Genomic DNA, 14,987 nt, shown 5'->3' on the forward strand with positions numbered 1-14,987 from the left:
ATTTTCCATCTTCCTTAATTATTCACATATGAAATTTTCTTTTTTTTCCATTTAAAAAAAAAATTTCATATTTTTTTTATTTGTTTCACATAATGTGAAATGAATTTATGGTTCTTACAGATTTTGTCTTTTTATTTTTGTTTGTTAGCTAAATAATCTATCTAAATTGACTCCTTAATTAGTATTAACAACATTTTTCATTTGCTATTTAAAATTTATTTGAAATAAATATTTAATGCCAATTATAAGATTCATTTTATTAAAACATTGCAATCTTTATTAGCGAAACAAATGTTACTACTAGCTCTAGAGATTTTTTATTCGATAATGCAATAACCTTTAACCTTTATGATTTTGAAATAAAATTCGTAGCAATGAAATTTGTTTTATTTAGTTCATGGAAGAGAAAACTGATACAACATAATTATTAATGAATTTTAGTGACAAAAAGAAAAAAAAAACAAATCAATAAGCAATTGAATGATAAAAAAAGACGGATATTTGATACAGTATCTTGGAGTAAAGTTTTTAAACATTCCGGAATATTTAACTAATTTCAGATTAATTTCAGCGTACGAATAAATTTTTCAAGCTTTACTTTTCAATCATCAAAAACAGTACGGATAATTTGCAAAAAAACAGAATATAAATATGGATTTCTAATTTGGAATAGACAATAATATAAAAATTTCAAATTTTTTATGTACAAAATCAACAAGTAAAATATATATATATGAAAACAAAAAGAAAAAAAGACACCGGTAATTGTAAAAAAGCTACCTCATAGCAGGTACCAATTACCTTCCTTCCCCTAATATGGTAGATACCTTTTCTATTCAAAGTTACTGAACAAGAATGATACTATTACATGCCATAAACCATTTCATCATTATTTGTGGACATTTTATTTGTATAAATTTAGAAATATTCACTCAGATAAGGGTAAATAAGATATTTCATGATAAAATGATAAGTGATAAGGAAAAAAATTGCTTAGAAAATAATAAAGGCATAATTTCCATTTATTTATTTATTCATTCATTCATTATTATCGTAATTTTTGCAATGGTAAATTACATTTGAAAAATATTGAAAAATTTTATTATGAGCAGTATATTAATGTAAAAAAAAAAAAAATGAAAACAGAAAATATTATTATTATTATTTTGATATAACTGAGAAAGAAATGAAAATGTCAAAAAGTTTTCAAATCATAAGATTGTATTATTTGTGTAGCATAAAATATTTTTTCTTCCCTTAATTATTTTATCTATTTTAATAAAATTTTAAGTTAAATTTATAGTAATTGATAAAAAACACAAAAATATTTGCTAAATGTTTTATTATTTATAGGTAGCAAAAAAAAAAAAGTTTAACGAATTAACTTTAGTTATTACCATTCATTGTCTAATTAATCGTTCATTACGAAAAAAAAATTTCAGTAAAGAAACTTTAAGACATTTTCTCATCCATATGCCATATGACACAAAAGGAAAAAAAAATAAATAAAAGAAAAGAAAATAAAAGATTAGATATGATAACAGAAAAACAAAACAAACTATCACTACCACCTGTTTGTGTAGTGTAGAAAAATAAATAAAAAAAAAATTTTGTTGAAATTGTTAATTAAAATTCAATAATATTAAGAGTAATTGATTGTATTGTTGAAAAAGAAATGAATAAACTAAAGTTGTCCAATTTTTTGTAATCTCCTTGCCATTGCTATTTCAAGTTCTGAATGTAAAGCTTCAGTATTCATCTGAAAAAAAAAATAAATAAATTGATTCAAAAATAATTCTAGAACTAATTAATTTTTCGAGTGAAAAAATCCCTTAATAGGAAATTTAAAAAAAAGAAAGAAAAGAAACATTAGCCCAATATTTTACTGATAGATGAATGAAATTTGAAACTTTTAAAATATTTTCTCAAATTTGAAGTTTATTATGAGATTTTAAAATTTTTAAATATTTTCCAAAGTTTAAAGTTCATTAACCTTAGCTATTATGTTAATCCATATTTTGAAATGCTATTTTATAGGTTCAAGTAATGAAAATTTTAATTACAAATGGAAAACATAAAGTAATAGTATTTTAAATTTATCAAAATTGAATTAATCCGAGATTGAATTAAAAATGATAAATAAAATACCGATTGAAGTTTAGTGGTATCGGAACGTTTCGGTGGTGGTGGCGGTGGTATTTTCTTTGATGGTGATGTTAGCGATATTTGTGAGGGATTTATTCCAAATTGATGATGATGATGATGTTGATGTTGATTATTATTTGCCAATGTTATATTGCTCTATAAATACTCATACAATAAATACTGATACAATAAATACTGAAACAATAAATACTGATAATATAGTATCTCTTAGTCAGAACTATAATAATTCTATGCATTAAAAAGTTCAAAACTTTTCCAAATAATTAATTAAGTATTTAAAAGATTAATTGATATAATTTTTTCTTTTTTGTAAGAGAGGGAAAAATGCGCCAAAAAATTTCTCTTTAAGGGAGCGCAAAAAAAAAGATTAATAGTACAAGAAATTGGTCGATTTGTAAATAAATAGTATAATTTATTGATTCTTTCAATGTGAAATAATTTCAGATTTATATTTTTTTCTGTTTTTAAACATCTTTTTCTAATTAAAAGAAAATATTTTTTTTTTTTAATTTTAAAATTTTAATTTATTTTTATAAATAGAAAGAATGAAAAAAAGAGAGAAAAATACTTCAGTTGTAATTATTTGATTGCTATTTCGTTCATTTTGCATAATAAATTGTGGTTTTGCTGGTGGTATTGGTGCCATAACGTTTGATTTCACGTTTGATACGTAATTACCATTAGCATAGGTTGGTGAAATTCCATTACCATATCGGGTAGCAATCATATGACTAGTACTTGGCTGTTGCTGTTGTTGTTGTTGTTGTTGTTGTTTGGGTAAACAAATTTTTGTTGTTGATTTTACTATTGCACTGTCAACTTCATTTCTATTTACATCTAAAAAGAGAGAAAAAAAAAAAGAAAGCTAAATAATCAAATTATATAAACCAATGATATGCAATAGATTACTTATATTCTTAAAAATTTTCTAATAAAACCCAAAATCTTCTATTTAATTATTTTATTTCATTTAATCATTTAAAATGATTAAATGAAAATTTAAAAAAATTGAATTCTCATTAAATTATATTATCATTATTATCAGAAAATTATATTATCATTATTATCAGAAAATTATATTATCATTATAAAAATAAAATAACAAAAACTTCTGGTCAGTAAAATAAAAAAATAAAATAACAAAAACTTCTGGTCAGTAAATTAAAAAAAAGGATCAGTAAAGTAAATTAAATTGAGCCATTAATGATTCAATTAAAAATTTTACATTTAAAATTCTTACTATTATGAGAATTATCACCGTGAGAGATAGTAGCAGCTACAGTTGGAGGTAGTGGCGGAAATTGCTCCTCATCGCTGTCACTCTCGGCGGTACCGCCACTACGACCACTTGGCGAAGCAATGCCATCGCTTGAACTTCGATGATCAGTCATCGTTGATTGTCTATTATTAAGCATTATATCGCATGGTGCTCTTTTGATTGTACCCGTTATAATATCATCACACTGAAAATATTTTAAAATTAAATAAATTTTTTTTTTTTAAAAAAAAATAAGAAAAAAAAAATTAGTAAAATACTTGAAATAATATACATACCTGATCAAAAATGATACTATTTTGATGTGATGAAGAATTTTCATCATTACTTGTTCCAACTGATAATCTTGATGTAATTGGAGTTCGTAAATCACGATTTAAATTTAGCAAAGATGATGGATCTTGCTCTTGACATTGTCGTATGTTATTTTTTCGCATTTCAACAAATGATATACGATTTGAATCAACAGGTGAAATTTGAGGAATTCCAACTTTTACAGGTTGAATTATACCACCATTTGATTCTTTTTGCTGTTGTTTTTTCATTTCTATATAATTCTCGTATAAATTTTGACCATTCTAAAAAAATGAAAAATATGTGATATGATAATTTTATGAATTTGAATGCTATGAAATTTACTGTGTCCGAAATACAATAAGTAATTGTTTATTTATAAAGTAACAAATAATCTGTCATGAAATTACTTTGCATTTTTATCTTTTCTTTTTATGCATTTCAAAATTATTCATTTTAACATCTATTTTTCATGACATAAACGAAAAATCCTTTTCAAAAATTCATAAGATTGTAAAGAAGAATTATAAAGAGAGAGAGAGAGAGAGAGAGAGAGGGCGAGTGACATAAGATATAATGAAAGTAATACTATCAAAATGATAAGTAAGTAACCTTCGCAATCCTCAAAGCAACCATCCATTTGTGAAATGTTAACGCATCTTCGGTGCAAATATATTTGATATATTTTGATGCTTTCACTTGAATTTTTGGATGCTGAAAGGTCAACGATATCATTAATTTGATGCTAAAATCATTGATATCATAAATTTGATAATAAAAAATTTATATGATTTAATTTTTTAAATGAGATCAAAAATTTTTTAAGTAATTACAGATAAACACATATATCTTTTTGTGAATCAAAAATATCTTATTATGACTATAATTGATTCCAGCGAAGAGAGAGAGAGAAAAAAAAAGCGAACATATGCAATTTGATTAAAGAAATGTGTCAAAATGAAAATAAACAATTAAAAATTCAATCATTTTGCATTCGATAAATCAAAAAATCATTCATTCAAAATTTTTATAAAATTATCACATTAGTTTTACATTTTAAACAATTCTTTAAAAAATGTCAAAATTTGAAATTTAAAAATTTTAAAAATGCATGAAATAATTTAAATATTAGCATACTTTGATTGCAAAACCATAACTGGACGGTGCCTTATATTTCTTCTTCCAGTCAGTGGCCGTATAAATTTGATTATTTTGCATATTCATTAAACATTGCAAATCCTTTGAGTTACGACTTTTACCCTTTGGACAGTAGTAAAGACCGGATAAACGGAGCACAAAGAAATGTTTCTTCCATGATTTTTTGCCATCAGATTTTAAAAATAGCCAACCTTCTGTTTCTGGTGGTTGTACATTGTCACCTTCAAAAAATTCCTGAAATATTGGATATGATAAATTGTGCAATATTATTATCAAATTAATCATTCATTAATTAATCTTTTTAGCAATAACATTTATCAATTGTATTATTAACAATATGGTTAATTTAGTCATTTGAGAGTAAACAAAATGTTCTCTTTTTTGTTTAAATTTTAAAATTGAAATCATGAATAATATTTCATTGCTATCAAACAATCATTAATATTAATTAACCGCAATATATCCTACATTCTGATATCTTATGCAAATATATCATTGATAGCAGATTACCTAACTTGTAACTTTCACTTACTTATACTCTGCAATAAATTTGAATATAATTGCGGACAATTAAAGATTGCTAATTGCAGTTCACGAAAAATACAAGAAAATTTATTTGTAACTAAAATTTTACACAGGTTTCACAATTTATAATCCTTACCTATACCTCAAAAAAAAAAAAGAAAAAAAATTAAATTATATAATTTTATTTTCCTAAAAAAAATTCTACCATAAATATTGTCATTTTTAACAAAACAAGTTATTACTATATTTAAATACTAAAAATACAACAACAAAAAAATAATTTTGACTAAAGAAACACATTATTTAACTACTACATTTAAATATAAATAGCGTTGGGAATATTTTAAGATTGAACTAATTATCATCAAAAATAAATTAGCAATACAAATAAATACCTAAATACTTAAGAAGCAAAATATCAATAGGATATCATGTACTACTTAATTACGTCAAATGAATTTTTAAAAAAAAAAATCAAAAAAATAAAGACAAAGTTTATTAGTGAGAATAATCAATTTATTGTTGTCACAATGAATCAAATTAGTTTATTTATTTAAATTCCTATTTTATTTTCTTTTTTATTGGCTTTGTTTAAATTCCTATTTCATTTTCCTTTTTTATTAGTATCATTTGTGCTTCTTTTACCTCTATCATTCCTATTTTTTATTACTTCCACTGTAATTTTAATACTTCTTTTTATGATACTAATAAGTGATAGGAGACAAAAATTATTTGCTTTATTAAATATTTGTTATTTTTGCCTGTTTTCTAATATTATTAATAAAAATATTTTTAATTTAATTGCTAAGAGATATTTTTGTTTGACAAATATCATTTCTAAAATGATCGTTAGACTATTTCACTGAAAAATTAAGAAGACAAATTGATATAAAAATATGTTTTAAATATTTTTTTTTATATGCTATCATATCACATTTGTTCTGATTAATGTATTTTAAAAAAAAAAAAAATTAAATTATTCCTTAAAGATTATTTTCAATTACCCTAATGTATGGGAAAGGATTTTTTTGTTCATTTTATCTACTATTTTATTATATTCATACTTCTAACGTTTCTTTTTTCGTAAAAAAAAAAAAAAAAAAAATTCCCAAATTAAATGAAATATTTCCGTAATTTAAAAATAGAAACTTACCCTAATTACATGTCTTTTTGTATTCGGTGACGGTGGTCCATGTACCAATGTATCAATGTTTTTCTCAGTTACCAGAAATTCTTCCGGTCGATCCAGAAATGAATATTTATCCAAACGTCGAGTAAAATATAATTTATTTTGAGAATTTAATGTCCACATCATAATATTTTCCACTAAATATTCATGATCCTCATAGATTCGTTCTAAAATAATATAAACAAAGTGTTATAGCATTGAAATTGTGGTACAACAAGGAATATACAAGGAAAAGTAAACAACTATTAAAATTTGTTTATTTTTCATTTACATTCTTTCAAAGTATTAAAGTAAGCAATGAATAAATGATTTTTGTACTAATCTAACTTATACTTATCTTTAATGTCTATTCTTTATTTACATTTTTTAAAAAAAATTAAAATAAGCAATAAATAAGAGAAATAAATTTTGTAGTAATCTAACGTATACTTAAATCCACATATTAACTAATACCAAATTACTTTTAACATTTAATTATATTTCATCTAATCATATTTGAATTAATTTTATTTTATTTGCTAGTAAATGATTTAATTTTAACAATGAAATATACAACATTCATTAATTCAAAAAAAAAAAGAATAATAATAATTAAATTACGCTCATTATGAAATGAATATAAAGTAAATTATGAAGTTATACTCTCGTCTCGGAGAACTCGGACAATTCATTATGCGTAAATTGAGAAACAATTAAAGTTTGAGAGAACGATTAAAGTTAATAAATAAATATATGAAAAGAATAAGTAAAAGTAAAAGTTACTGATGTAAAGCTCGGGATACTCCTCGACAATAGCATGGTGTTCGCTTAATGGAACATTTAATTTTGTTGCAATTCGACGGATACATTCAGCAACTGTCCACCTTTCATCGATTAATAATGAAATAGTTGATGAGCCATCATCGATGAAAAATTTCACGTAAATTTTTTTAATATCTGCTTCACGCATTTTTTCTAACGCTTCACGTATCTTAGCCGCTTTTATCTCATTAGCAGTAAGTGGACGAGTAGGTTGTTGTTGTTGTTGTGATTGTTGTTGTTGTTGTTGGTGATGGTGGTGGTGGTGGTGATGACGAAGTTGAGAGGACTCTAAAGCGGAAGAAGTCGACGATTGATTTGGAGAAGCCTGAAATTATCTTTGTGATATAAGCAAACAGGTAAGATAATTAATGAGTAAAACAATTGGAAAAAAAAATTTTTTTTTGCATTTCGAAATTTGAAAAATGTATGAAATGAAAAGATCAGAGAAAATCAAAAATTAATAAGCTTTCAAAATATCTGCTAATATTTTCAATTAACAAATTAAGGATGAAATAAAGTGATCAAGAATTTATCAGATCTATTTTTTATTTTTTTTTTTCAATTGTTAATTTGGCAATAAAATTAGAATCAAAAAAAGAAAATACTCTAATGATTAATTGTTAATTTTCAAATTAAACTTATCAATTTGAAAAAACAAATAATCTTTTTAGATCATTAAAAAGTAGTTTCAATTATGAAAAAGTATTAAATGACGGAATTGATACGATAAAGATTTATCAAATCAAATCATTTTATGACAGCATTCTAATGATACTATAAAGGTCAAAATGATTTATATTATCAAATCAGTAAAATTGATAAAATTTAACTCCGTAAAAAGAAAAAAAAAAAAAGGTTTTATAAAATTTGAAGTATTCAATTAGATTTTATAACATTCTTCATATTTTTCTAATATTTTATTCCAAAGAATATGCCTTAAAATATGCTTATCGATTGTGCTATTTGTTGTGAATAACAAATTGTCAAAGCTATGTCAAAGAAAAGATGGCATTTAGATGAAATCCAATTAAATAAGTAATTAATGTGTGTGTGTGTAACTTATCAGTTATCCATTCATAATCAAAATGCCTTATTCGTTTATTAAATAATCCAATAATTAAAATCAAAAAATGAATGAAATTAAAATAAAAGGAAATAAAAAAAAAAAAGAAAAGAAAACTAGAAAACTCATAAAAATCAAATAAAAGCTAGAAAAGAAAAAATTAATTTTAAAAATGAAATATTTCATTATTTTAGATAAATAAATTTTTATTTTATCTTATTGTTTTTTTTTTTTTTTTCATTAAAACATAAAAATGTTTTATTTCATACTTATTGATTGTTTCCTTTTTTTTTTAATAAGTTTTTAGAAAGAATTTAAAATTAAATTTTTAAAATTAATAAAACATAACAACATACCATAGAAAGATTGGAATAGTTTTTTTTTTTTTGTTCTTTTTGGGATGAATGTATTTTAGCTATTATCGCGGTTAAATCGCGGGAAGGAAATTGTTAAGTACCCAATGTCCGATAAAATGGGTTATGTAATCTCACAAATGTATGTAATATACATTTATGGATTGAAAAGAAGGAAAAAAAATGGATGAAAAAAGGAAATTTAATACAAAATGTCTGTGCCATTATTCCGGTTTACGTTTACTTTTCATTAGCTTTTCCGTAATGCTTAAAGCATTTGTGATGAATCATTGAAATAATAATCATTAAATAATTCAAATCGTTCCATTATTGATTGTTTTGTATTTTTATCTCTCCTACTCTATAAATAACTTTTAAAATTTTAAAAACTTTTTCTCTTTAGAAATTAGTTTTTTTTTTTTTTTTTTGTCTCTTGAAATTATTGAAATATGCAAAATTATAATGTAAGATATTTAGAAATTATAAATAAAAATGAAAATAATTGATAAATAATAGTTATTATATTTTAAATATCATCTTTCTTATCTGGTATTATTTGCTAAAGAATTTATAATGTAATTTAAGACTTTTATTTGTTCGTTAGTAAAGATATTAGGATGAAATGAATAGTTAATAATGAATAACTGAAATGAATATAAAAGGGTCATTTTTAGTAAAATTTAATAAAGTTTAAAAATGATAACTTAAAAAAAAAAAAAAAAAAATGGGACAATAAGAAATAATTGCAAGTACTTTTGCGTAAGAAAATTTTTAAGCATTTGTTGTATAACGGTTAAGAAGAATGTTTATAGTAGTTGAAAGAGTAAACAAGGAGAAAAATTCCCTCTCTTTTTTTTTTGCAAAATTCTTTGTTAGAGAGAAGAACGAATTGATAATGAAAATAGTTGAATGAATTTTTGTACACTTTAGAATAAGTATCGATGATTCATTTTTTTTTCCTTTCTTTCTTTCTTTCTTTTTTTTTTGCTTTCTTTCATCTTTCTTCCAGTTTAGCAATTCAGAAACTATCAATACTTTTAATTGTATGCAAAAAAAGAGAAAAAAAAAATTTGCATAATATTATTATCTGTTTATTAACATTTGAAAATAATTAATTCATTGATGCATTAATATGATTATTCATCCATTTGTTATGGCATATGTTTTCAGCACTGATAAATATGTCAGATCAGTTGATGATAACATTTATCAGATCATTTCATTCTTAGATTATTTATCAATTTAAATTATAATGAAATTAGATTATAAATGAATAAAGCTATTATTAAAACTAAATAATTGCTTCTTCTTCTCCTTCTTATAACTATCTGAAGTGAAAAATAACTTTGAATATTATAAAATAAATTACATGCTTATATGTTTTAAATTATGAATTTATGTTAGGAAAGCAATCGATATATTGAGCGAAATTAAGAAATCTGATTCAAATTCAAAAAGCAATAAGAAATTTAAAGAAAATTATCTTAAGAAAAAAAAAAATTTATCTAGATTTAAAAGATAAAAATCTAATGGATGGATATATTATATATGTGAAATTATCAAAACAAAAAAAAAAAAGAAATAATAAAGAAATATCATCAGTTCAGAAATTCATTCCACAAATTCAGGTAATATTCAGGTTAAAAGGTATATCCTTCAACACAATAAACACGTCATTGAAATCATAACAAAACATCGAATGACCTGTCACAAAACATCGAATGACCTGTCATAATCACATATCACTTTTACATCGATGAAAAAAAAAAAAATTTCATTACCTGAAGGTCATCTCATCTGTGCTTTATTAGTTGTTTTCTTTTTTATATGTGTGCAGAAAATTACTATTTGCGCAGCTAAAAATAGGAGATGGAAGAGAGAAAAAAAAGTTGTAAAATTACGGAAACTATTGTAAAATACCGCATGTGATTATATATAATACAAAATTTGAAACTGAATGAGTTATAAAGGGTAGAATTGAGAATTTGAAAAATATTGATTTGATTTTTTTTTTCTTAATCAAGAAAGTTCATTTCTTTCAAGAATCATTTATTCAAATATCACTCCGATCCTATTTTACAATCTTTCGATATTTCAGTTGTATTTTTTGTAAAGAGAAACGAATAAATGTAAAGAAAAGGAAGCAATAAAGTGAAATCAAAAAATAAAATAAAATAATTGAACCTGTTGAATTGGACTTGGCGTATTAAGTGAGCCACGACAGCTATCGGAACATGAGATAGCTGAATTTCTGCAATTTCGATTATTGTTTCGAGATTCGGTACTGGATGAGTCACCAAAAGCGGAATCACGATCAGGACTTGGACAATCGGTTGACATCACAGCTCCGATAGTACCTGAGCTGTGCATAAAATTATCGTGATAGGAGAATGAATGTTGTGCATTCGATTGATGACCAATTCTGCAAAGAATAAAAATGAAATAAATATAGGTTAACCTTCAAAGATGAATTCAGCGTGACAATTTTTTAATTATTATGATGAAAAGGTAATTTTACAGGTAATTAATACTAATCCATTCATACATTCCTTTTTTTTTTTAGTTACAAATGTTTATAATAAGTTTTGAGATATTTTAATATATGATAATACATTTCTCAATGACAATACTTGAATTTCTTTTCCCTATGTCCTACTGAATTAAAATTTTAAATTGAAATTAAAAATTTTTCATTCTGATATTAAAAATAACACAGCAACAGGTATATTACTAATATTTTTTCGAATAAGATTAATATGCTAATATATCCAATTTAACAATGATTATACATTGCCTTAATTATTCTCTCTCTCTCCCTCCCTCCCTCCCTCCCTCCCTCCCTCTCTCTCTCTCTCTGATAAATTTTGGTTTTCGTTTTCTTATTTCCATTTCAGTAATCATTTATGAAAATGATTAATGAGCAGAAAAAGAAAAAAAAATCACAAATTTATAATATACTATTTTCTTTTTTAAGAAATAAAATATTTTTTTTTAGCGAAAATACTTTATAAAACATTTGATTTCATCAAATAAAATTTCCATATTATTATTTCTTTTTTTTTTTTTATTTATTAGAATTGAAATGCTAAAAAAGCATATCATGCAATTATGCAAACAAAAATCATTCCAAATCTTCTCTCATCGTACTATTCTTCAAATTTTTTTTTTTTTTACTTATTCCAATAAATTTTATATTGTTAAAATTAATTAGAATGATTAGAAATAGTTAAACAATTTGAAAGTGTTAATAACATTGCAAAAATATATTTGAAAAAATATATCAAAAAGATATTTGAAAAGAAAAAATGGAAATTTTATTTTAGGTAATTAAAACAAAATATCATTGAATTTATTATCACAGATAATAAAATAATATTTTGCTAGAAGAGTTAATCCATTTTAACTCTATTTGCTGCTAATGTTCAAGAAGAGAAATACTGTAAATCTAATTTGTAGTAATTAGGCCAGCAAAAGAGATTGTAGGCTAATAAATTGATTTTTAGCTAGCATAAGGAATCAGATGAACAGCTTTGATTAGTTTTCTTTACTTTGCGCAAGAGGAAAACATCTGCTGCTAATTTCTGTAATAATTATTATTATCATTATTTACTGTCGTTATTATTATTATCATTATTTACTATTATTATTATTATTATTATTATTATTATTATTATTATTATTATTAATTACAGCCAGTGAATCTTTCAATTAAAATATATCTTTGAGAGAAAAAAAAGTGATAAAAAGCTAGGAAATTATATTGAATAAGAAGTAATTTCAAATTCTGGGAAAATTTACTTCATTAAAGTATAAAAAAAGAAATGATAAGAACTTATGCATTATAAGAAAAAAGGAATTAATTAATCCATTAAAATACTTTTCGATCGATTTTTTAAGAAAAAAAATTTTCACATTAATTAAAAATTGTACTAAATGATAATATCATTTATACTTTCATTGAAATTATTTTCAATATTTTAAGCGAAGTATTGAAAGTTTTTCGGAGAAAAAAAGCAAAAATTTTAGAAGGAAAAAGAAAAAAAAAAAACAAACAAAATTTATAAATAAATTAAAAAAAAATTGAAACATTGATAAAATTACTAACCTTTTTGTATCATTATGTTGCATAACAGAAGTTAAAAGAGTGCTATTTCTTTTACTTTGATTGAGACTACTTTCTCGAGAAACAGAAGTGGGAAGAGTTGGAAGGCCAAGAAGAGCCTGGTCACCACCAACTGTAAGTTGCTGTTCCAATGCTGATAATTCACCCAATAAAGTATCCAATTCCCAGTCACAACTTTCTGAAATTTTATTTTAATTTTTGTTAAATATTTATTCAAATTTCATTTAGCTAAATGAAATTTTGTCAAAATTTCAATGAAAATATCACTTTGTCAAAAAGAATAGGAAATTAATAAAACTTTACATATCACTGAATACTTTTTTGAATTTCATACAACGATCAGATCAGATATGATTATATTTTGAATCTCTCTTTTTTTTGAGCCAATTCAGCTCTTTCTAATGCTATTAGTTGATCAGTAACTTATTCAATATGTTATAAATGATTTGCGCATATTGTTCTGATCACATTTGCGCATATTGTTGAAAAAAATTGTTAATTTGAGAAAATGCACTAAACATTTTCTGAATAAATTTCAAGTGTTTGCGCATATTTTTTGGAATACTATTCGAAAAGTTTATCTCATTCAAAATAGAAATAAAAAAATTGAAAATAAATTTTGTATCAAAATTTTATGATAATAATGATAGAATGAAAATAATTTTTTCAACTATCTTTTGTCAAATAAAAAGCAAAATTAGGAATTAAATTGGAAAGCGAAAATATTCAGTGATTATAAATTCCCATAAGAGATGCAATTTAAGTCTGAATTCTAATATTTTGGAAAAATTCAATAAAGTGATATTATAGTGTAAACTAGAAATAAGTAAGAAGAGAGCATAGCATTCTCTTTTACTGAATCAAGTTTGAATTTCTGGGAATAAGTCGAGACTCAATGAATCATTCTTGATTGTATGATCTGTGAAATTGCTAATATATTACATAACAATCCAATTATTATGTAACTACTTAATGACATGAAATTCATTTTGGTGACATTCTTCATATTTTTGTTAGCTTTAAAATAAAAAAAATTGAATCCATAATTTTTGTATTAATAACTAATTTCTTTATCAAATTTTTTTTTTTCTTTTAACCAATAATTTTATTAACAAATAAATTTTTTTTTTTCTATTTAAAAGTTATGAGAAAAAGAAAAAAGAAGCAATTCATTTAGAAAAAAGATTTAAAATTATTACTTTAATATTTCAAATTTAGCAAATTATTAATAATCTATTCATTTTTCACTTCTTGCTTAAATATCTTTTGAAGAATGAAAAAAAAAATGAATTGATACTAAATTAAATTTTAAAAAAAGATCAATTACACCCTAATTAACGAGTAAAAGCAATACTTCATTGACATTGACAAAATTGTCAAACTCATTTTAAACGTTCCTTTTCTTTCTTTCATTCATTTTTTCTCGCTAATAAACTGTACTACACTTAAATATATTCAAGACAAAGAGAGAGAGAGAGAGAGAGAGAGAAAAAGAAAGAGAAGAGGGAAAAAAAACTGACCTTGTACATTCGCCATGCTGTATCTGACGGCGTCCATCTGTGGTTTCGGTGGTATATGAGGGCGTTGTCGTACTCGGACCATATCTCGAGCTCCACCTCCTCCATCCACTGATATATTTACTGCTTTCTGTTCATTTGAAGTTGCTGTTGTCGTTGTTGTTGACGGTTTTATCGATGATGATGGTGATGATGATGATGATGATGTTGATGACCCGAGAATCTGTTGTGGTACTGCTGTTGTGGAATTCTGAGATTGTCCTATTAACTGACCTTTCTGCTCTTCTGTCTCTTTCACATTTTCAAATCCAACAAATCTTTGTTTTTCCATCTGTTAAAAAAAAAAAAATAAAGTAAAGTTGAAATAATTAATTCATAATTGTAATAAATTTTTACCAACATTGAATCAATTAATTATTATTACAATATAAATGAAATTAAAATGACAGCAGAAGAGAAAATTTTATTTTAAATTTCAAAGTTTATTTCTTAAACTTATATAAAAAAAAAATAATTTTTTCT

The 14,987-nt window shown here is 23.6% G+C and overlaps 1 protein-coding gene across 2 annotated transcripts in view; it reads right to left on the bottom strand.

The window, feature by feature from the left end:
* Positions 1-1,684: 1,684 nt before the first annotated feature.
* Positions 1,685-14,987, bottom strand: part of Bma-mig-10 — a gene marked incomplete at both ends in the record, with an annotated part of 38,241 nt that continues 24,938 nt past the window's right edge. For both annotated transcript variants that reach the window (XM_043076397.1, XM_043076398.1), the window contains 12 exons: positions 1,685-1,759; positions 2,149-2,301; positions 2,735-3,003; positions 3,407-3,629; positions 3,721-4,020; positions 4,349-4,450; positions 4,874-5,128; positions 6,573-6,775; positions 7,371-7,734; positions 11,010-11,247; positions 12,931-13,126; positions 14,469-14,796. In XM_043076397.1, coding sequence (XP_042932331.1) covers positions 1,685-1,759; positions 2,149-2,301; positions 2,735-3,003; positions 3,407-3,629; positions 3,721-4,020; positions 4,349-4,450; positions 4,874-5,128; positions 6,573-6,775; positions 7,371-7,734; positions 11,010-11,247; positions 12,931-13,126; positions 14,469-14,796 — 2,706 coding nt within the window. Of the gene's footprint in view, positions 1,760-2,148; positions 2,302-2,734; positions 3,004-3,406; positions 3,630-3,720; positions 4,021-4,348; positions 4,451-4,873; positions 5,129-6,572; positions 6,776-7,370; positions 7,735-11,009; positions 11,248-12,930; positions 13,127-14,468; positions 14,797-14,987 lie in introns of those variants that run through there.

Source organism: Brugia malayi, assembly GCF_000002995.4.
Source record: "Brugia malayi strain FR3 genome assembly, contig: Bm_v4_Chr1_scaffold_001, whole genome shotgun sequence".
Taxonomy (NCBI): domain Eukaryota; kingdom Metazoa; phylum Nematoda; class Chromadorea; order Rhabditida; family Onchocercidae; genus Brugia; species Brugia malayi.